Below are 24,586 nucleotides of genomic sequence, written 5' to 3' on the forward strand. Positions count from 1 at the left end.
GTTTGTGCTAAGATGGTTCCAAGGCTTCCTACTGCCGAGCAGAAAGAAAATCAAAAGCAAATTTGTACAGACATATTGAAACAAATTCAAGCGGATTTACATTTTTAGATAAAGGTATTACATTTGATGAAACATGGCTCTTCCAGTATGATCCTGAGACAAAACAGCAGTCATTCACTGGAAAACACTATCATCACCAAGAATGAACAAGACACATCTAAGCAAATCCAAATTCAAAGCTATGTTAATTGTTTACTTTGATATCAATGGAGTTATTTTGCCAGACTGGGTACCAGAAGACTCAACAGTGAATCAACTTTACTACAAATATGTTCTGGAAATACTGCAGGAAAGAATCAGAAGAAAGAGGCCAGAGTTGTGGAAAAATGGTTTCAGCCTCCATCAGAACAATCCATCAGCCCACACAGATCTCTCCTTGAAGCAGTTTTGACCAAGAACCAGATTGCAGTGCTAGAACACCCTCCATACTCGCCAGACCTAGCACCCTGGGACTTCTTTCTTTTCCCTAAAGACAAAGGGAACCTGTTTTGCATCAGTTACTGTAGAAGAAAATGATGTAGTTGTTGGGACAGCTGACAGATAATGAGCTACAGCACAGCTTTGACCAATGGAAAATAAGAAAGCAGCGGTGGGTGGATGCAGAAGGTGAGTACATAGAAGGGGAACAGATTAAAATGTGCTTAATAATATAAAAAGACACAAATTACAGCATCAGTCTTGTTATTTATTCGCCACACCTTGTATGTATCAACCTGCACTAGTGATATATAGGCAAAGCAAATGATTGAGGTTAGAATTGGATGTTTATAATGCAGTAAGGGTTTGAGGCTAAAGCATACAACACCTATCAAATAGCAGCAAAACACAGTCATGGGCTCATATACAAGTCCTGTCATGCAGAATGCTGTAAAATAATTCACCAACTCAAAGTAAAGTTAGGCTCTGTGCTTACTGTATGTCTTATATACAAATGTGATCACCAATCTTCTCCTACTATAGTCACTACTGTATGTCTGTTTTAGAATCACAAATAAAGTGGTCACACATGTAAGGGCAATTGAGGTGTACATATGCATCTTTGTGGATCTGTGGGCTATTCAGAGTAGCATTGATGCCAACTTGATATATGCTTGCAGCAAAATGGTTATAACTGGCCAGCAACAGTGCAATAAGTTTGCCATAATCATGCTATGGGCATATAGATGGAATTGCGGCCTTTTCATAGGTGAGCTTACCCAGCAATTGAAAATGGATCTTTTACACCAAAGCGATTGAAAAAGGATCTTTTACACCAATTTAGGGCCTGTGCAATTGCATGCTGATAATAATGGTGGCTTAAAGTGGTACTGGAGAGGTGGAACTCATGTCCCCCACCACCTATTCTCCCTCCCATTAGGCGAACTCATGGCCAGTGCTAGGGTTTTTGCACCCCCTGCAAACTATAAATTGTGTAATTCTTCCCAAACTTTATAAATGGACAGTGCACACCAAAGGTGCATGCCACAAAAAGGGGTGTGATCTCACAATGAAGGGGCATGGCCACACAATAGTCCCCCTAATTCTAATTAAACCACACAGTAGCACAATCATATTCGCATTACACCACATAGTAGTGCCCCTTTTTCACATTTATGACACACAGTAGTGCCCCTTATTCACATTTTGTCACACGGTAGTGCCCCTTATTCATGTTACGCTACACAGTTGTACCCCTTTTACATGTTACACAACACAGTAGTACCCATTATACACATAATACCCACAGTAGTACAACTTATACACATAATGCCCACAGTAGTGTCCCTTATTCATATAATGCCCACAGTAGTGCAACTTATACATATAATGCCCACAGTAGTGCCCCTTATACACATAATGCCCACAAATATTAAATACACATTACAAGTTATAATTCTACATAAATATATTTTAGCATACAAACCTGCGTGGCAAGTGATTTCATTAAACATTCATTAAACATAAGGCCAGAATAAAATAAGCAAATGTCATACTATTAATAAAGTACACTCCCCTCTGTTATTCTTCCATATGGTTGAACTGAATTAGAACATGGGAGATGTGTGGTGAAGGTCAAAGTCAGGTTGCAGTTGTTTGGTTCAGCGTAGGTTTTGTCTGTTTGCTTTGTACTCTGCTGCTAGAGTGTGCTTAGTAAATACATTTCAGTGAATATGAAGGGGTGCTGCCATATTATATACCTCACAAAGCAGTAACAGGGAGCATGTGAGCAAGGCAGGAGAGACAAAGGAGCCACACTGCCATAGGCGCCAGGGACCAGAGCTGGGTGCTGCAGGCAGGTGAGCAAAGGATCCCCAGCAGGCAAGAACAACCAGAGGCAGGCAGAGGGGCTTCAGAGAAGATCGACCCACGACAGAGTAGGAAACAGTCCCGGGTACCCCAAAGACAACAGATTTTAGTGGGAGATTAGTGGAAGAGCTAGCACTAGCCTACATACTCCATGTCAAATCACACCCCAACTAACTTAAGGGAATCACTGTCTAGCACTGCCAGCCCAGCCTGCCTCATCAATTAAAGTGGTAGTCGTGGTACACAGTCTACAAGGTGGGCCAGGCAAGGCGGAACACTTTCCGACCTCCAAATACAACTTACGAAATGCAGCTCCGCCCCATTCCGGCCCACTTTAACCCCTGGATGGTGATTGCTCTCATAAGTGGATGTGTAGGGCTGGTGCAGATATATATTTTCCTCTATCTATGAATACAGGTGGAAATATGTAGCTATTTTCCAGCATGCAATGCATTTGCTTTGTGTGTGACTATAATACCCTTTTACACCAAGCATTTGACCCGGGAAATTGATGTGTAAACCTGGGTCATATGTTGGTGTGAAAGGGTCAAAGTGGGTTATGTGTGCCTTGTCCGTGAACCCTGGTTCTTATCAGGGTTATTCATGGGATAGATCAGGATACACTACAGTGTGAAAGAGGGATCAAGGTCATTCTACCCGGTTTATGTTCAAAAGCTGCAGATTGGTGGATTGGAAAAGCTGTGCGATGACTTCCACTTTTAATGATTTCACACTCGTTTTGCATGGCAAACACATTTGTAGTGTGAAAGGGGTTAGAGCGGCTATGACATGGGTAGAAACTGTGATCACTAATTCGGTTCGGACCTGGGATTTTATTGTGAAAGTAGTATAAGTCATCCCTACTGTGAGGAACAAGGGATGGTATCGACATCACGGCAGTCACCATCCCGACGGTCTGAATGGTGACATCACCCTGTTCGTACTGTGCCACATTAGAATGCCCTCCAGTTCAAATAATGCCACATTAGTGTCCTAGTTCATATTATGCCACAATACAGTGGCCTCCAGTTCATATTGTGCCACATTACATTATAGCATTCACAATGCATTCCTCTCACTGAAAATAGAAAGTCACACAATTCAGGCAGGGCAATGGATCAGACCCAGTTGCTTAGCAGGCAAATCTGGGAAATTGGTATGTTACTCAACTGGGTCCCAGCACCCCTAAGCCTCGGGGCCCCGTAGCAATGGCAGCCCTTGCACCCATTATATTTATGCCTATACTTAACCCAATACTAACCTGAACCTAACTCACCCCTCCCATAGTTTAACCCTAACTGTACCCTCCTGCAGCCTAACTCTAGATGCATCCCCCCTCCCCACCTGCAGCCTAACCCTAACCCCAGTACCTACCATATGTACCAGTCGGGATTCTGATCGTTGGGATGCCGCTTTCGGTATTCTCACGGTCGGGATGGTGACTACTGGGATATTAACGTAAAATTTGGTGTTAATTTATCAAAGCAATATCTAAATTATGTAATTTCTTTGCATGATGCAAAATATTATTCTTCCAGTTACAAATATCAAATAATACTGGTAGAAAAATTTGTGCTTCTTATTTGATTTTTTTTAAATCACAGAACACATCAAATGATATTCACTTTCAATGGTGTCAATGATTTCTGTGTTTCACTGAAATCTAACGATATGGCATCTATTTACAGATACAGTACTGCATACGAAAACCAGATAAAAGTTATTTTTAACTTTCTGTTATTAATTTTCTTTTGCAACACATTGTGCCGTGCGATATAAGAATCATTTCTGTTCATGTGTCGAGCTTCACTGATTCTTTTTAATAATGTCTCTGAGGATGGATGTTGTATAATACATTTTCCTGTTCAGGGCTAGATAAGGACCAAATCGGAGGCTGAGTTTATGTTTGATTACACTAGAGAACCCGCTCTGCAATAAAAGCAGTGGACAGAGGTGGACACAGACATTTAAGAAGAAATTGACTTTACTAACGTTTTTGGTTGAATAAGCACGTTAGGCCAGCAAGTACAGTATATGAATGAATTGTATGGAGAGAAGCACTTGTTTCTTGCTTGAGAAGATAGTGTCTCTGTACTCATCTAGTATTCTCAGCTGTTCATAGCATGTTGCTGAGCTGTATGCAATTGGATCTGCTGATACTTAAAACAGCTTGGAATTTCTTGGCTGTCATCTTGACTGTACTCTAATGTTAGTGAGCTTTTTCCTGGTGACATTTGTCTATATGCATATGCTGGGTGTTCTTTGGCTGGACTGGAAAATATTTAAGGCGCCAAGATGAGAGCATCACATTTAATTATAAAAATGTCTAAGGAATTAATTTCCATCTATTTCTCTATCAGTTCCCACTTATTTGTTGCTTAGCTAGTCTACTGTTTGGACATTCATGAGTCTAAGATTCCAGGTAAAAGAAAAATATTTGTAAAAGACTCACCACTATTGCGGGCCATACATCCCCGTCCTACTGTTCCAATCCGTTGTTCGGAGACATAGGCATCAGCAATCTGCCAGGGAATCAGATTTCCCGATCCCTCACACTAGGCAACGGCAGAATAGGGAATTGCCCCGCGTTAGGTTGAGAATGTCTTTAGGTCGACATGGTCACTAGGTCGACCTGGCAAAGGTCGACACATGAAAAGGTTGACATGAGTTTTACACATTTTTTTAAATTTTTTTTAACTTTTTCATACTTTATGATACACGTGGACTACGATTGGGAATAGTAACCTGTGTCGAGCCCAGCGGCAGCGGAGTGAGGTACCTTGCCCAAAGCATGGTGAGCAATGTGAGCCATGCGAGGGGGCACAGTACACTAATTGGGCTTCCCGGTCACTTTACACAGAAAACGACACCATTTTTAAAAAAAAATCACGTCGACCTTTTCCACGTCGACCTAATGAAAGTGTCGACCTATGTCAGGTCTAGTCACTGTCGACCAACAGTGGGTGACCTTATGACTGTCGACTTAGATACTGTTGACCCAACGAACCACGCCCGCCTGATGTATGGGCCCCTTATTGTCTGAGTATTAAATATATAAGTAACATAATAAGACCTACAGTATCTGCAAGTTTAATATTGTTTACATTATTATCTGTAGCGTAGCAACAAAACACAAAAAGGGCAGAATATACCGTATGAAAGTACATAATGCTGTTAGGATGGAGTTAGGTGACTCAGGTATACTGACTTTTGTGGATGAGGGCTGCTTTTGGCGATTTTTCTCAAATGTTTCTTGGAATGTTTTAAGAATGGTTAAAAGTGAATAATTGTGAGAAAATGATTCATCCCAAAAGTTTTGCCTGAATTAATTCAGTAAGAAGAATCTGGTGACTGCAGATATTATTGTGTGAAGGAGACAATAATGGCCCTCATTCCGAGTTGTTCGCTCGCAAGCTGCTTTTAGCAGCATTGCACACGCTAAGCCGCCGCCTACTGGGAGTGAATCTTAGTTTAGCAAAATTGCGAACGAAAGATTCTCAAAATTGCGAATAGAAATTTCTTTGCAGTTTCTGAGTAGCTCGGGACTTACTCTGCCACTGTGATCAGTTCAGTCAGTTTCGTTCCTGGTTTGACATCACAAACACACCCAGCGTTCGCCCAGGCACTCCCCCGTTTCTCCAGCCACTCCCGCGTTTTTCCCAGAAACGGCAGCGTTTTTTCGCACACACTCCCATAAAACGGCCAGTTTCCGCCCAGAAACACCCACTTCCTGTCAATCACATTACGATCACCAGAACGAAGAAAAAAACCTCGTAATGCCGTGAGTAAAATACCAAACTTCTTAGCAAATTTACTTGGCGCAGTCGCAGTGCGAACATTGCGCATGCGCAATTAGCGGAAAATCGCTGCGATGCGAAGAAAATTACAGAGCGAACAGCTCGGAATGACCACCAATACCACATGCAGTAAGGTGCTTTATTCTAGTATTCTTCCAAATAACTGTTCAGCTCACAAAATGGCTTCCTCTATTGTATGCAAATGGCTGGTGTATTAAGCAATGGTAAATATCTTTAGACGTGTGTAAGAAATAGAGTTTTGACGCATCTGTATAGTGCAGAGCCGTCTCTTTGTGTGGACTTAATGGGCAGTTGCCCATGGGCCACACAATCCAAGGGGCCCAACGTCCCCTGCTTTGGAGCTTGCAGCTGTGAACAGTAATACCTGACTCCCATTCGCGGGCAGCAATACCTAACATACAAGCCCCCATCTCAGGAGCTTGCAGCTGCAGACTGTGATTCCTGACCCCCCCATGAGCTTAAAGCTGCAGGCAGATACCTAACCCCATGGAGTTTGCAGCTGCAGGCAGCAACACCTTAACGCCCTACCTCCCCCCAAAGCTTGTAACCTCCAGCAGTAATAATCACCCTTTCCCGGAGCTTACAGCTGCAGGCTTGTGGTAAGTGAATGCTGGAAGGGTTGTGGTTCATGGAGTGTGCAGTCACAGCCTTGGGGTAAGTGAATGCCGAAGGGGTTGTGGTCAGTGAGTGTTGGAGGGATTATGGTCAGTAAGTGTGTGTTGGTGTTGGAGTCAGTGAGTGCCAGACAAGGGGTGGGGGTCAGTGAGTGCCAGAGCTGTTGGGGTCAGCTGTATTTTTGTGGCTGCTGGTTTGCTCCTCTTTTTTGCACACACTGTAGCTTATCCATTAAACTATTGCATCAATATTTCCTTAATATTTCCTTAATATTTCCATCAATATTAATATTTCCTTAATATTTCCATCAATATTTCCTTAATATTTCCAATATTTCCTTAATATATCCTTAGAATTTGCTGCATGTTTTCCCATTACATTTGTGCCTGGTAACATCTAACCCAGGGAAATAGTCCAACTGAGGAAGAATAACCAAGTTACAGTAGAGGCAAAATGCACTTGGTACACCCTCAAGCCAGGCAACTCCCCCATAAAAGCACCCTCTCTACCTGTTATGTACCATTTTCAAATCTTTTCCTACAAAGCAACATTTTGTTTTTTGCATGTGGACATAACAGAAAGTGCACAAGTGTGCCAAGCCCACATTTAGGGCCTAATTCAGAGATGTACACAAACCCGATGTTTCCATACATCTCGGATGCCATAGTGCGCATGTGCAGATCTCATTTTGCGACACAACTTGCAGTGCCTTTGACAAAACTGCAGCCTTTTAGGGGCAAAATGAGAACAGTGTTACAGAAAATGGGGCTATATGAGACCCATTTTTTTGGCATGCTGAAGCCAGTGGTTGTGTCCTTGGATGCAGCTTTGCTGGCTTCAGTAGCGCAAATTTAATATCCCTGCCATCCAGAGTAACCTCAGGGTTACTCAGATGACCAATGTTCATGCATATGATATTCGATGCTGCATCCTCAGACACAGCAGCAGATCACAGTTGCCGTCAGGAGATGTCTATTTACACAAGACACCTCCTGCTGCATTACCATATTATCACAGAGCTGTTGCATACAAAGACACAGCGCCTGTTTCTGAATCAGGCATTTAGTTTTCAGTGGTCCGTTTACCAGAACATGTTAAAAAATGCGTAATACTCCTCTGAGCTAAAGATCAGGCGTGACACACAAAATTCAGCATAATCATTTAAAAAGGGCACATGACGGGAGAGCAGTGTGCCAGTAACACACTGTGAGATCTCCGGATGACTGCTGTAAATTACCAGCAATTATTAGCACTCCTATCAGGACCATCTTAACACATATCCTGCAACACGGTTATTTAGAAATCAGGTATCATGTACCTTACAGCACACTTTTTATTCACTAGTCCAGTGGTCTCAAACTGTGTGCCGTGGCACACTGGGGTGCATCAGGACACTTGCAGGGGTGCCATGGATTGGTGGATATACTGTACACAGAAGTTTATAGCATAAAACCAGTAAAAGGAAAGCAAAAACACTTGGCATACAGCATGTGCAGTATACAATACACATCAGTACACATTATTTACTTCCTGGTCATTATGCAAATCTCATACTTCAGAAGTTGAACCCTACTTTACTTTCTTGAAAATTGATGGTAACAGTAGATCTGTTTTCTTCATCTGAGAGGCAACTACATAACGTCTTACAGAAATATCCTACAATCATGCTTGCTTACTCATTCTTTTTCGTCTCTATTTTTTTTTGCTTCTATAATACTGTGTAAGTTGCAAACAGATTTCACTTTACCTCATGCAAGTCTGGTTATTAAGGCATGCACCACAGAAGTCAGAACAATCAGCAATTCCCAATAACCCATTTGCATATTATGCTATACTATTATGCACTCCCAAGCTAGCCCACCCTTAAAAATAAAATAGAATATATATACAGATATATATATATATATATATATATATATATATATATATCATTTATTTATCCCAACTGTATTACTTGTTATTCCCACCGACGGTGTAATTGTAAGTCCATCTTACTTTTATGTACTTTGTTTATGGTGCACATATTTAGCAATGTATTTTGCTTGTGCCATGAGGTACCGTATCTGACATTACCAGATCATAGCTTAAACATGTGTCTGACTAATAATTTTAGTGATAAAAAATGTACTTCAATATAAAAGCTTGTTTTATTATTATTAATGAAATCCACAAGTACTGAACAGTATTTGACTAACAGTTGAACTTTTCTTTCCATGGAGTGCCACCAAGTGGCATGATTGAGAATTGCACTTGATGTTTTATTCCATTGTATATAAAAAAGCAGTATTAATAAAATTATAGTTTACCTACAACATATCCATTCTCTGTAATAATTAGGAATAAAATTCCGTATGTTTTTGTATTAATAGTGCCTATTATTAATGCAGTATGTGCACAAGCTGCTGTAGTACAAGTCGCAGCATTCCTATTGGTTATCAGGACATGCGGGCGTACAGCTGCATCTAGTCTGCAGACTGATGCAGTCTTTCTTACAGGGGTGTTGTATGAATTTACGGTGACACAAAATAGTTTCAATTATATTTCTGTTTTAATGTTTTCCTCAGAACTGATACTAATGATACGGCAACCTACACAGCAGTAGCAAGGAATGTGCATGGACAGTCATCTACCAATGCTGCTGTCATTGTAAGAAGTAAGTATGATGGTGGGAAGACAAAAAACATCAAACTAATCATAATCACCTAATGTAGAAGTAAATCAGTCATGGTCCGAATGAAGATCTGTACCATAAATGGTATTGCTCTGTATTTGCCGAAGATGAGTCGTAGTCGCAATGCAATGCAGCTAGGAAGCACCCAGAGACTGTGCTGTGTAATTTTATATGCGACACAACAGAACTTAGCATGGGAAAAAGCTGTGGCCACTGCATCACATCACTTTGTGTACAGATTCAGAGATTGTCGCACACAAATATGCAAGTGTCACATACCAAATTAATTAGCTCAGTCATAATTAGCCAGGTATACACCTAAAGATTTATCTGTCCATTCTGTCTGGTAAGAAGAAAAATCTGGTAACGTATGGGAGCCAATGACAATCAGCCATTTGCTCCCGAACGCTGGAAAATGGACAAAAACTATTGTTCAGATAAATGTGTTAATTCAAACGGATTTAGCCAATTTATCTGAATAACCATTGTCTGTTTTCCAGTGTTTGGGAGCAAGTGGTTGATTGTCATTTGCTCCCATACATTACCAAATTTTTGTTCCCACCAGACAGATTGGACAGCTAAATCTTTAGGTCTGTACAGGTGGTAAGACTTATGCAGGGTAAACACTTAACGATGTGTGTACCTGGCGGTATCGGTGGCAATGGGACCCGTGCCAACATCGGTAAGTGCAGACACACTTGCTGATGTCAGCAGTAACGGAGTGGTGGTGGGGGAGGAGCTGGGCCATGGCATCACTTGCAACATCGCTAGATTGAGCTGCATGTACAGCGACAGGCGATGTCACAAGTGGCCTAGGGAGCACACATAGTTGACCATTTAGAGGATACACACTAGACGATATTGTAAACGATGTGTCGGAATCGGGAACATCATCCACTATATCGTCTAGTGTGTACACAGCCTTAGGTTAGTTACACATTAGACAATATTTTATAATGATTTTACCGATTCTGATTTATCAGAAATGATAAATCATAAAAAATTGTCAAATGTGTATGCATCTTCCCACTCCCACAGTCTTAAGTGACGTCTTCTGGTTGGCCCTACAGAAGGCAGACAGAGAACATGGCTAATGAGAGCCATGCTGCAGCCCCCGTCACTCTGTTACCCTGTCGGGGGTTCCCGTCGCTGGGATCAGTATGATTGCCTGACTGATGGGATCTTGATGGTTGAAATACCAACGCCGGAATCCCGACAGGCAGAATCCCAACCGCCACAATCCCGACAGCCGGAATCCCGTCCTCGAGCGCAGCGTGTCCCCTCGTGGGCTCGCTGCACTCACCAGGCTTCATGCCTGGTAACGACCTTTTATCGCCACAAGGTTCTATTTCCCCTCGGGTGGTGGCTCCACAAAAGATGCCCAGAGCTAGCAGAGTCTTACGAGGGCTGGCGTGCTGAGATGGGTTGTTTGGCACGACTGTAGCAAAGATGTATGAGGACATATCTGTATTACATAGTAACATAGTAACTAAGGTTGAAAAAAGACAATTGTCCATCGAGTTCAACCTATTTGTGGTCTATGCAGTCTTATTATAGGACTAGTTATTTTTATGTTAGGACTAGTTAAATTAACTATAATGCATGCCTACGGTCCAGGGAACTGTGCTAATATCTAGCCATAGGCAATTGATTGCCTTGTGTACAATCCAGTCCTAGCAAGAAAATATATGATGGTACTTGAGTCAGTAAAAGTCACACAAGCCAAAGAAATGTTTAACATATTGTGCTATACATATTAATCATTAGGCTTTACAGATTGTATATATGGTGGACATTTATCAAACCTTGGAGAGAGACAAAATGGAGAAGTTTCCCAAAGCAACCAGCCAGCTTCTAACTGTCATTTATCTAGCACAGTAACATTACAGTTACCAGCTGATTAGCAAATTTTGTGCTTCATCTCTATCCATAAATCCCCCCCTAAAATTGTCTCTTAATAAAACATTGACTCCAATCCACATGGGAAACCCCTCAATTGAGGTTCCTGAGCCCACCACCATAAAATGGGCATTTCATTCCCACTCTACAATTAGGTTACATAAGTAAATTACAGTACAGTAGTGTTGACCAGCTAGCTTTTGGTTGCCCATGTCATCCTTGACTACCTACACAGAATTGTTAGCACAAAGGTTTTAATAGTATTTGGCCCACAAACATATAGCTCTAAAACCATACCTCCAAACAAGTGTTGAACATAAACCGGGACATCCGTGCACTGAATATTGCAGGAAACAAATATTGCAGGAGATAAAGATGTTTTTTGTAGGTAGTTACAGCATGAAGTCACAGTGCTCTTTATCAGGACACTGTACATTGCTTAGTTGTGGTGCAAATAGATTCTCCAGTTTCCTGCATATATCACACATTGTAGACCTATTGAACTTGTGCTAAAAAAAGCCCCCCCCCCCCCCCCCCCCACACACACACAGATCTCCCCCTAGCACAGAAACCCCCCTTCCCCCTCAGACAGATCATCATCTCACCCCAGCACAGAACAGAGGGAGGAAGTGCTTAACTTACCTTACTGCCACATATAGACCCGCTCTGCCTCTGATGTACTGTATGGTGTGGCAGAGCTGCAGATCTGTCTGGGTGAGGTGCATTGTCTCACAAGAAGACTGCACTCAGTCCTTGGCTGCCTCTCCTGGCCATGTACCACCTCCGCAAACGGGTCAATCTGCTTGCTAAGACAGGCAATCGGCGAGCTGCCTGCCATGAAAGAAACCCAGGTGCCCTGGCTACGGGGAGGGAAGGGGTGGGGGTGGGTGGGGGGATATTTTCCTGTTGGCCACATTTTTATTTCATTTTTCTACCTTCAAAAAACTGTTAAACAAAGACATCATTAGAAAGTGATAATTTAAATAATGTATTTAATTTATATTCGTTACAGAAACAGCAATGCACCATTAATTGTACCATTAAAATTAAGTGTGCTGATTATCATATATGACATCATTTTGCAGGATTTCGAGGAGATGAAGAACCTCTGCATGCTGGTTTGTTTCCACACTGTAAGTAAATCTTCTAGTATTAAAGCGCAATGTGGCAAATTTCACATTAGGCACATGCCTAGCGGTGGCACTTGCTTTGGGGGGACACTGTCAGAACTGTACTATACCATGGGGGTAATTCCAAGCTGATCGCAGCAGGAAATTTTTTAGCAGTTGGGCAAAACCATGTGCACTGCAGGGGAGGCAGATATAATATTTGCAGAGAGAGTTAGATTTGGGTGTGGTGTGTTCAATCTGCAATCTAATTTGCAGTGTAAAAATAAAGCAGCCAGTATTTACCCTGCACAGAAATAAAATAACCGATCCAAATCTAACTCTTTCTGCACATGTTATATCTGCCTCCCCTGCAGTGCACATGGTTTTGCCCAACTGCTAAAAAATTTCCTGCTGCGATCAACTTGGAATTACCCCCCATATGCCATCTTGAATGAAGGGTAAATGGGTAAGCTGTCCTACTTAGTAAATATGTATACATAATTAAAATGTCATAGTTACTAGGTTTTTTTTAATTATTATTCTATTAAATTGGCTCCAAGCTGCAGAAAGTTTTGCTTTCCAGAGCTTGGTGCATATGGGGAATGCAGTCAAACCTCAGAAAATGGCATTTTCTCAGGTTTCACTGCATTTTTGTAATTGTTGCATATCGTACTAATTATTTAAATCATAAACCTTCAATCAGTTTAATATGTTGAATAACATGCATCACAGTGGTTCTCCATAGACACATAACACCATCTGTTTGTACTGTACTAGCTTGTTTTGTGAATGCCTCATATACCTCACATTGACCAGCATTGTATAACTTCACTTGACCTGTACCTAATGTTGCAGTGGCCAGTTTACACATTATATGTGACTAGTACTCCAACCATGCAATATGATGCCTTTTCACCAATAACAGACACAATTTACCTGGTACATAAGTCTATATCTTTTGTCCAATGAACAGTAACATAGCCCTCTTGTCCAGTATATTGTACAGCAGGGGCGTAACTAGACCTTTGTGGACCCCATAGCAAAATATTTAAAGGGCCTCCCCATCGAAGTGGGAGGAAGGAGCAATTAGGGGAGGCTGCAGGTGGCTGGACAGTTAGGGTTAGGCTACGGGGGGGGGGGGGTTAGGGTAAGGGGAGGGTCAGGGACAAGGTCCTGTAGGTTACTTGAATTTGTATGTGCTCGTCTGCTTGTCTCCCCACATAGGTCCCAGTATAATCTCCCAGCACTCACCAAGTGACTGGTCACACCTAACCAGCACATAACAGGTGACAGGTAACTGGGGTAGGAGGGGCACTTGTTTTACCAATGAGTGAGATGTTATGCACAGGTGACGTCAAACTGCAAGTCCCAGCCAGCCTCTGCTCTGGAGATGGATAGTGTATCAATGTGTAACTGCTGCTGGGAGAAGGCACAGAGCTCCAACTGTCTCACACACACACAGGGCCGGCTCCAGGCCTACTAGCACCCTGAGCGAAAACATGTAAAAGCGCCCCCCCCCCATGCGCGCGCCTTTGGCACGCGCGCTCCAGCAAAAGTGGGCGTGGCCTCTTGGGGAGTGGGCGTGGCCTCATAACTTCATATTATTAGGCTATAAATAAATATGTTTTCACACCCTCTCTACGCACACAATTAGCAGCCTTACACATAGCAGCCACAGTAGTGTTCCTTACACACAATGTCTCCAGTATAGTGCCTGATAGACATGAAATGCCCCCCAGCAGTGGCAGCTACACACAATATGCCCCCCAGCAGTGCCAGTTACACGATAGTGTTCACTTTTTAAGGCAGGGAGGGCAAAATGACGTACATACTGTAATGCTTGGTGCTCATCTACCTACATGGTAAAGCATGGACAGTGCGCGCCGAAATTTAGGGGCGTTGCTTCGTTGGGAAGGTGCGTGGCCACATAATAGTGGCAATTCGCATTACACCACACAGTAGTGCAGTTAATACACACTGCACCAGGTAGAACCTCCTAGACACTTTGCGCCAGGCAGAGCACGTTAGACACTTTGCGCCAGGCAGAGCACGTTAGACACATTGCCTAGCCACAGACGCCTAGCGGGAACACTACATGATATGCTCCCCAGCCGTGCCAGCTACACATGACATACACATGACATGCCCCCCAACAATGCCGGATACATAAATGGCCACACAGTGCCAGATATGTAGATACAGAAAAGCCCCCACAATGCTAGATAAATGCCCCCACAGTGCCAGATAAATGTCCCCACAGTGCGCCCCACAGTGCCAGATAAATGTCCTCAGTGCCAGATAAATGCCCCACAGTGCCAGATAAATGCCCCACAGTGCCAGATAAATGTCCCCACAGTGCGCCCCACAGTGCCAGATAAATGTCCCCACAGTGCCAGATAAATGCCCCCACAGTGCCAGATAAATGTCCCAACAGTGCGCCCCACAGTGCCAGATAAATGTCCCCACAGTGCCAGATAAATGCCCCCACAGTGCTAGATAAATGCCCCCACAGTGCCAGATAAATGTCCCCAGTGCCAGATAAATACCCCACACTGCCAGATAAATGTCCCCACAGTGCCAGATAAATGTCCCCACAGTGCCAGATAAATGCCCCCACAGTGCCAGATAAATGCCCCCACAGTGCCAGATAAATGCCCCCACAGTGCCAGATATGCCCCCAGTGCCAGATATGCCCCCAGTGCCAGATACATCTGCCCCACAGTGCCAGATACACATGCCCCAGTGTCAGATATGCCCCACAGTGCCAGATACACCATGCCCCCCAGTGCCAGATATGCCCCCAGTGCCAGATACATCTGCCCCACAGTGCCAGATACACATGCCCCAGTGTCAGATATGCCCCACAGTGCCAGATACACCATGCCCCCCAGTGCCAGATATGCCCCCAGTGCCAGATATGCCCCACAGTGCCAGATACACCATGCCCCCCAGTGCCACACAGTCTCAGATATGCCCAAAGTGGCAAATATGTCCCAAGTGCCATTTACCCCCCCCCCCATGCTCACCGCGCTGCTGCCGATGGTTTGCTTGGGCGGGAAGGAGGAAGAAGCGGAGGCGGCTGCTGCGGCTGCTGCTCCTGCTGTGTGAGGACGGGTGGGCGCACAGTTCCACACTTTAAACTCAGCGCGCGCTATGCGGCGCCAGGACCTGACGCCGCGCGCGCACGCGCACCACTGGCTGCTGGCTGAGAGTGGGACCAGGAGGCGGGCCGGGGACGGAGGCACACAGGACCAGGCTCCAGGCTCCAATATAGCGGTGACAGCGCGCGGCGCCCATTAAGGGTGGCGCCCTGCGCGGCCGCTCTATTGGAACATGCCTGGAGCCGGCCCTGCACACACATTACAGGCCACTCCTACCTGTGCTGTCGCAACTCCCATGAGGCCTCTCCGATCACTGTCACATGATTGAGGTCCCCCCAAAAGGGGTGTGGCTTCACAGAATGGGAAGGTGGCCTCTCAGGAAGCCCCTGATTACATCACTGTATTTAGAGTGTTGCAGCATGACAGTGTGCAGGGGAGTGGCAGGTCCTGCAGGCACCCCAGGCCCCATAGCAGCCACATTTCATGTGCCTATTGTACTTATGCCACTGCTGTACAATGCTGTTCTATTTGCCATTTACTCAATATTTGTACCACATTTGAACTGGGTACAGTGGGAGCTTTATCAAAGATTGGAGAAAGATAAAGTGGAGGTAAAGTACCAACCAATCAGCTTCTAGAAGTCATTTTACAGGATGCTTAACAAATGACAGTGTCTAATTAGTTGCCACTTTATCACTCTCCAAGTTTTGATAAATTTCCCTTGTACAAATTAACCAGTAAACTATCCGCAGCGATTTTGCTGTGACCAAAGAAGAAACTTGTGATGGATCCTGTTTGCTGTAGAGTAACAGTGTAATGTAGCATATGCAGAAGCATTGTATCCAGGACTGTGATGTTATGACCTTGCCTTTCTTGAAATTGCAGTACCTCTGACAACACTGGTTACTTTCACAAACATTGAAGTAAAGTTTTTGGAAACTTTTGGTGTAACGTTTGGAGTTGAAGGTGACACCGTTACTTTGACATGTTCTGTGCTCTTAACCCCTGACTTAACCAGACTACGGCCACAGGCAGAGTGGTACAGAGATGGTGAGTGACTATTCTACCGTATCATTACTGATAGTGTCTAATACAACATGAACATGCTGGTGATTAAAACTTTTATTAATGAGGGTTTTAATGTTATAGTTTACACTATTTCTTTTATGCACAGAAAATGAAAGAAATAAAATGTTTACTTTAGCAATAACTGCCCAGAATGTGGGCCTAATTCTGAGTTAATCGCAGCAGCAAATATTTTAGCAGTTGAGCAAAACCATGTGCACTGCAGGGGGGACAGATATAACATGTGCAGAGACAGTTAGATTTGGGTGGGGTGTGTTCAAACTGAAATCAAAATTGCAGTGTAAAAATAAAGCAGCCAGTATTTACCCTGCACAGAAACAATATAACCCACCCAAATCTAACTCTCTCTGCACATGTTATATTTGCCTCCCCTGCAGTGCACATGGTTTTGCCCAATTGCTAACAAACTTGCTGCTGCGATCAACTCAGAATTACCCCCATGATGTGGTATATACAGGATATCTTCAGTACAACCATAGCATGCTACAGCCAAAGTATGGGACTGACAGATGTACATGCAGGTTGTCTTTGGTCTGATCTAGACAGAACTTTACTGTTGTCTTTCATCCCCTTATAAATTAGGACAGGTCTGAACCAGGTGCGTAAATTTATACCAGTCGCCCGGAGGCAAGTTGGATTTTGGTGCCCCCCCTTAAAAAAATGTAAAACAAATATGCAGCGAATTGGCAGGACTCCATGTGAACATGGCTGGTGGGTTGGGGTTGATTTACAAGATTCAGCAGTCTGCAGCATGCAGAATCAACATTCACTGGTGGGTCCAATCTGACAGTCCAGCAGCAGCGACGGTTACAACGTCATTTGCTGAAGCGCCTGCTGGGTGGTACCAGGCAGGAGCTGTCCTTTCCCCTATTGCAGTTGTTAGCAGGGCTCCTGGGACTGAACGATTAACTCCTCAGCATTGGGTGTGCTGCAGAGCTCCATTGAAAGAGCAGTGATCACACTTGGATCCCGCTGCGAGTCAGACAGGTGCTGTTGTACATGCAGGTGCCTCTTCATGGATTGGAGCCCGGAGGCAGGTGACTCCATTGTCTCTGGGAGTTCCGCCCCTGGTCTGAACACTGAGTTCAGCAGTTTAATATTCAAAGGGTGCTGAATTTGTGCTATGATGTACTGTATAGAATAACCTTGCTAGCCATGACTATTTGATTTCCGCTTTCTCCATTGCACGCTGAACATCGTCATCAATATAATCGATGATAATAGCACTTTAGTTGCTTACCATTAAATTTCCATTTCAGATATATTAGTGAAAGAATCCAAGTGGCACCAGCTGCATTTTGGAGAGGGACGTGCATCCCTCACACTGACCCATTTGAATAAGGATGATGAAGGACTGTACACTGTAAGGCTCGTCACCAGAGGTGGAGTCAATCAGCACAGTGGATTTCTGTTTGTAGCTGGTATGTGATATTTCTTGTGCTATCTGGCCATTATTAAGATTTATTATAAGATAGTGAGTCATTAAAATGCAGTGTACATTATAAAAGATTAAGTACTTTGCATCTAATAGTATTCATATAATACAATCATAATATTACATTAATCAATATAAAACCAGCATAACTAATTTCCTCTGTTAGCTGACAATTATTACAAACCATTTTTTGTATAGCGCACACATATTATGCAGTGCTTTACAGAAAATAATCATTCATATCCCTCGCTGCCTTCGCAGAGCTACACTATTGCACAAGCAAGCACACTTTAGAGTCAAGTTGTTCAGAAGCCAATTAACTGTTTTATTTTTACAATGTGGGGTGAAGCCAGATCACCCTGTGGGAACTCCTCCAAATACAGGGAGACCATCCAAACTCCACGCAGTACCTAGATTGTAATTGAACCCACATTTTCTTTGTCTTGTGTTGCTACATCGGGTGTAGTATGGTTTGCCAGCGGCCGGGTTTCTGGTGGCCAGCACACCGGCACCGGGATCCCGACCGCTGGCATGCCAACAGCAGGGCGAGCGCAAATGAGCACCTTGCGGGCTCGCTGTGCTCGCCATGCTGCGGGCACGGTGGCATGCTATGCGTGCCACGCTATTTATTCCCCCCCCCCCCCTTTACCTTGCAGATCTCTGCCCTTAAGGCCCATACACACGGTGAGATTTGGGCTATGCCCGATTCCCACTATGCGACAGGGGCTGGGTCGGCATCGCAAGCACATGAGTGTGCTTGCGATACTGACTATGTGCAATTTGGGCTAAGTGTCAATTTTGACTATCTCTTCTATAGAGATAGTCAAAATTGACTTTCCTGCACAGTCTCTCCAGGCTTGCAATGCCGACCACGTGGGACCATGCACCTGCATTGAATCGGGATCGCAAGGTGACTTTCACTTTGTGATCTGCACTAACTTTTCTTACGATTTTGACTATATAGTCAAAATCGTAAGAAAATATCTCACCGTGTGTATATACCATTAGACCTTCTCCCAAAGATATTTAGGGCTCTATTTCTCTCTCCAGATCTGTTTCCTCACTCCTCTCCCTGTAGCTCTTCCCCTGCTACTCCATGTGACCTCCCTCCACCAAGAACTTTGTATTTATTTTACCATTGTAGATGCTGCGGCTTTGGTGGCAGGGGCACCAGGTGCCCCAATGGATGTTGAATGCAATGATGCCAACAAAGATTATGTGATTGTGTCATGGAAGCCACCAAACACTGCAAGTGAGGCTCCAGTCATTGGATACTTTGTTGATAAGTAAGTATCTGGAATTATTATTGTTAGCTATAGTCCATTTATTGAATCACTTGCCTAGATGCTTCAAATTAGTAGAACTAAGCTGAAATGGGCTTTCATATCATACATCATTTTCTTGTGTAGGTTACACACACTCGTATAAAATGTATCCACACCAGAAAAAACACAGTCTCCTTCCCTTCTGAGTATAACTTACAAATCAATACAAATTGATATTTAGAATCATTGCCTTCAGAACAATATACACTTCATGTTAGTGCTTTCACTATGGCCTACAGCTTTGCAGCTGCTTTATCTCTAATGATGTGCTCTGACATAGGGGGTAATGCAGACCTGATCATAGCATCAAATTTGTTAGCAGTTATGCAAAACCAAGGGGGTCATTCTGAGTTGATCGTAGCTGTGCTAAACTTAGCACAGCTACGATCATCTTTCATTACATGCAGGGGGACGCCCAGAACGGGGCTAGTCCGCCCCGCATGTCAGTCCGGCCCCCCCTCACAGAAGTGCAAAGGCACTTCAACTCATTCTGAGTTGATTGCTCGCTAGCTACTTTTAGCAGCCGTGCAAAAGCATAGTCGCCACCCACAGGGGAGTGTATTTTTGCTTTGCATGTGTGCGAAGGTGTGTGCAGCCGAGCTGGACAAATTTTTTTTTTGCAGTTTCAGATTAGCTCAGGACTTACTCAGCCCTTGCGATCACTTCAGCCTGTCCGGTCCTGGAATTGACGTCAGGCACCTGCCCTGCAAACACCTGGACACGCCTGCGTTTTTCCAAACACTCCCAGAAAACGATCAGTTGACAGCCATAAACTCATTCTTCTTGTCAATCTCCTTGCGATTGGCTGTGCGAATGGAATCTTCGATAAATCCATCGCCCAGCACTGATCCTCTATGTACCTGTACGACACGCCTATGCATTGCGGTGCATACGCATGCACAGTTTTGCCACCTTTTTACCTGATAGCTGCGCTGCAAAAATCGTCAGTGAGCGATCAACTCGGAATGACCCCCCAGGTCTGAATTACTCCCATAGAACAGTACCATACAATGAGAAAGTAGAGATTGTATCTTCAGTGGGCACTCAGAGGACTAAATCTATTAAAATGTAACTTTAATTTAAATGTGTTAAATGTTTATTCTCCACTCATGATTAGGCAAAATAATAAACCTGTGAAACCGGTGAATGTCCCAAGATTACACTATTATTTATTAGGTCAACTTTGTTACAGACTAGCACACCAAGAGAAAAGCTCTATGGGCAACATCCCATCTTAAAAAGAACTCCCATCTTGGTAAATTTACCCCACTGAGTTGTGTGTACTATATTGTAGTGTTAAGTGTTAGTATTAAAAAAAGAAACCAACAACAATAGCATCGCTATTAAAATGCTGAGTAAAGATTGTGATAAGAAGGATTGAGTGATGAATAATTCACATTTAATAAAATATAAAATTGAGCCTCATTAAAACTTGGATACACAAATCCAAAAACAATTCATAGAAATAAAATCAATAAGTGTGGGTCAAACACTGTGGCTGCCTATCACAATAACATCCGTTCCTATTAAACATACTGGATTGTGGAGCAGATGGAGACAGACTAACGGCACAGTCTCACCAATAAACTTTACCCAAACCGCTAGAGGTGTAGTCCCTGAAGAGTGTCTCTGATGTTTTACTCAAAACATTTGTAGGAGATACTACAACTGGAAGCACCATCAACCCTTTTCGTCATAAAGAGGACACCGCGCTACATTGAGGATCCCAGACCTGGCTGGTTTTGAGTAAAACATCAGAGACACTCTTCAGGGACTACACCTCTAGCGGTTTGGGTAAAGTTTATTGGTGAGACTGTGCCGTCAGTCTGTCTCCATCTGCTCCACAATCCAGTATGTTTAATAGGAACGGATGTTATTGTGATAGGCAGCCACAGTGTTTGACCCACACTTATTGTTTTTATTTCTATGAATTGTTTTTGGATTTGTGTATCCAAGTTTTAATGAGGCCCAATTTTATATTTTATTAAATGTGAATTATTCATCACTCAATCCTTCTTATCACAATCTTTACTCAGCATTTTAATAGCGCTGCTATTGTTGTTGGTTTCTTTTTTTAGTGCATGGTTGGGTTGTGACTACACCTAACGTTATAGCAGCAGCATTAGAGACACAGCACCTAAAAGCGCCCAATTATCCATTTCTTGGTAGACTCTTTTTGCCCTTAAGTGTTAGTATTTACAGCAGCAAAATCTTCTAAATAAAACTATGAGAAAGCAAACCTTTTTGTAATGATTACTTATTCTGACCACATGTAAGTTTATGAAGCACTTCAAAATTATACACGTGCATTCCGTCCTGTTGTAGAGTAGCAGTGTACTGTACTTAGAGGGAAAGAATATAGCTTATTGGGTTAGTGGGGTAACTTGCCAGTTATTCTCCTCCCAAAGTCTATGGAAGGAAGCAACCACTGCGATATCTCAGTTATTCTGACTTATAGCTAATATATATATATATATATATATATATATAGTTTTAATGTAAATGTATTAGCTTATTCATAATTGCTATGCTGAAAGAAAGTGTAAACCTTATGGTGCCCATACACTTGTGCGATGCCCCGCGATGCGACATCGCGGGGCATCGCACCGGAAGTTCAGGTGCGATGAAATCGCACCTGAACTGCCAAAGTGATTACTATGCGATCATGCAATAGATCGCATGGTAATCACGTGATGGGCACGTCACCGCCAACTGAAAGTGGCCTCTGTCCACTCCCGGCGGGTGCCCATCGCACATCGCAGTGCGATATATATCATGTGTTTTTAAAAACACGTGATCGCACTGCGATTCGATAAATATTAAGTGCAGCACATACTATCTTGAGATGCGAGATTCGACCGGCGTGCCCGCGCATCGCGTCGAAAGGTGCCTAAAATGTGCATACAATCCCCCAATTTCTCTCACAGATACGATCGAAATCGAAGGTTAGCACCGATTATCTCACAAGTGTATGGGCACCATTATATAGATGGTAATGATCTGTCCTCTCAACACTTCAAAACAATTTCAATTAATCTTACTGGCACTGAGCCTGGTCAATCAAAGCTGCATCAGACTCTGTATAAGTTGTTCAGCTGACAGCTACAGTATTATAGGTATTTTCCTGCTACTGTATTATTCAGGACTGGCCAGTGTGTATAGCGTTAGATTCTAGTTCATAGTAAATGTGTGTTGCAATTCTAACTTCCATTTGTTTATAATTTAGTGGTCTGGTTAGATACCAATTACCTAAGATCATTCAATAATAAAACAATATTACTTTATTTATTGGCCTAATTTTCATACAGTTTTCAATAATTTATGTTACAGTAGTTCATACTTCACTGCCAAGAAATTAAAGATACAGAATATAGGGGCCCATTTATCAATGAGTAAAAAAACTTGTTGTGAATGATAAAACTCGTTGCACATGATAAATGATGCTCAAGCCAATCAGCTCCCAACTGTCATTTTTTAAACATATAATAGCTAAGAGCTGAACACATGACAGTTAAGTGATTGACTGGAGCATAATTTATCTTTCACAACAAGTTTTATAATTAACAAGAAATTTTATCACTCATTGCTAAATGAGTATGGGGCTCCTTTATTAATAAGTGATGAAACTCGTTGTGAATGATACAACTTGTTGCTTATGATAAATGATGCTACAGCCGATCAGCTCCTGTCATGTTCTTGAAAAATGACAGTTGGGAGCTGATTGCACCATTTATCATACGCAACGAGTTTTATCATTCACAACAAGTTTTATCACTCGTTGATAAATGGGCCCCTACGCATTAAGAGCTAAACTGTTTGGATTATGGTATAGCATTGATCTATTTTACTTGACAGTATTGTATTCCCAGTTATTTATTTAGTTCAGTTCAATAGAGCAGTAATGGGATAATTGTATTCTGAGCTCGGTGTAAGATAGTAAACTTGTGTCATAATAAAATAGAGTTAATAAAAACCACAAAACATATATAATAAAATAGAGTTAATAAACTAAAAAAAACCTATTTAATGTTTCCAATCATATTTATTATAGCATACTATATTTGTATGCAGATGAGATATATCACTGTTACCAAATGTGATCACTATAAATTAATTACTGCATACTGGTAATAATATTTTTTTTTCAACTTACAATTTTTAAAACATCTTTAATATTTTTCCCAATAGGTGTGAGGTGGGTACCGAGAATTGGATCCAATGCAATGATGCTCCAGTTAAGATCTGCAAATATCCAGTGACTGGTCTGTTTGAAGGACGGTCATACCTATTCCGTGTCCGAGCAGTTAACAAAGCTGGAATAAGCCGACCATCAAGGGTCTCTATAGCAGTTGCAGCTTTGGATCCTGCTGATCTGTCACGGTTGCAAAGTAGGTACAGAAATATTCTCAATCTGCAGTGAGAATTTATTAAGGTTTTTAAGTTATATCCTGCAACATTTAATAACTTACATCATGTTTTTTTAAATAATGACTATATTTATTATCATAGAATCTATTTAGACATGGCAAGTTACTAAGAAGAATATACAGTACTCTATGTCTACCAAGTTCTATTCTGCAGCGACTATTAGGAAACTTTCTGAACATACCTATATTTGTAACCTTCCATTATTAATTAGATTATTATTAACTCTCTCAACTGGGTTGGGTATGGGTGACCAGTGCTTGGGATCCCGTCGGTCATTATACCAATGCCGAGATTCCAGGGATTAGAATGCTGGCGGTGGAGCACCACGAAGCCCCTTGTGGGCTTGCTGCACTCGCCATGCTGCATGCTCGGTGGTGAGCTCAGCTCGCCACAGGTTCTATTCCCACTCTATGGGTGTCATGGACACTTTTTCCCCATCTGCCCCACTCATCCTTTCTGCCTTTGTCTCCCACCATCACAAACAAAGTCAGCACTCGCTTATTTTCATCTAACCCCTCCAGCTGCCCCCTTCACCCAATTCCCGCTCACCTCCACTATTCCCCTTTCTGGCTACTTGCTCTCACCTTGCTCATCTCTTAGACCTGTTCCACTCTTCTGAATCAGTTTTTTCTCCTTCAAACATATCCTGTGTCTCACTGCCTCTAAAGAAACTTTTTCTTGACCTCGGAATCTTACATACTACTCTCCTCCCCTTTACCTCCACGTTTTCTCTATCCATTTCCTTCTTGTTTG

At 42.8% G+C, this 24,586-nt stretch overlaps 1 protein-coding gene across 2 annotated transcripts in view; it reads left to right on the top strand.

Annotated features, from left to right (window-relative positions):
- MYOM2 (myomesin 2) overlaps positions 1-24,586 on the top strand; it is a 226,877-nt gene that overhangs the window by 54,083 nt on the left and 148,208 nt on the right. For both annotated transcript variants that reach the window (XM_063916675.1, XM_063916676.1), the window contains 6 exons: positions 9,344-9,432; positions 12,435-12,482; positions 16,445-16,609; positions 17,905-18,066; positions 19,225-19,366; positions 23,594-23,793. In XM_063916675.1, coding sequence (XP_063772745.1) covers positions 9,344-9,432; positions 12,435-12,482; positions 16,445-16,609; positions 17,905-18,066; positions 19,225-19,366; positions 23,594-23,793 — 806 coding nt within the window. The remainder of the gene's footprint in view (positions 1-9,343; positions 9,433-12,434; positions 12,483-16,444; positions 16,610-17,904; positions 18,067-19,224; positions 19,367-23,593; positions 23,794-24,586) is intronic.

Source organism: Pseudophryne corroboree, chromosome 4, assembly GCF_028390025.1.
Source record: "Pseudophryne corroboree isolate aPseCor3 chromosome 4, aPseCor3.hap2, whole genome shotgun sequence".
In the NCBI taxonomy this organism is placed as follows: Eukaryota; Metazoa; Chordata; class Amphibia; order Anura; family Myobatrachidae; genus Pseudophryne; species Pseudophryne corroboree.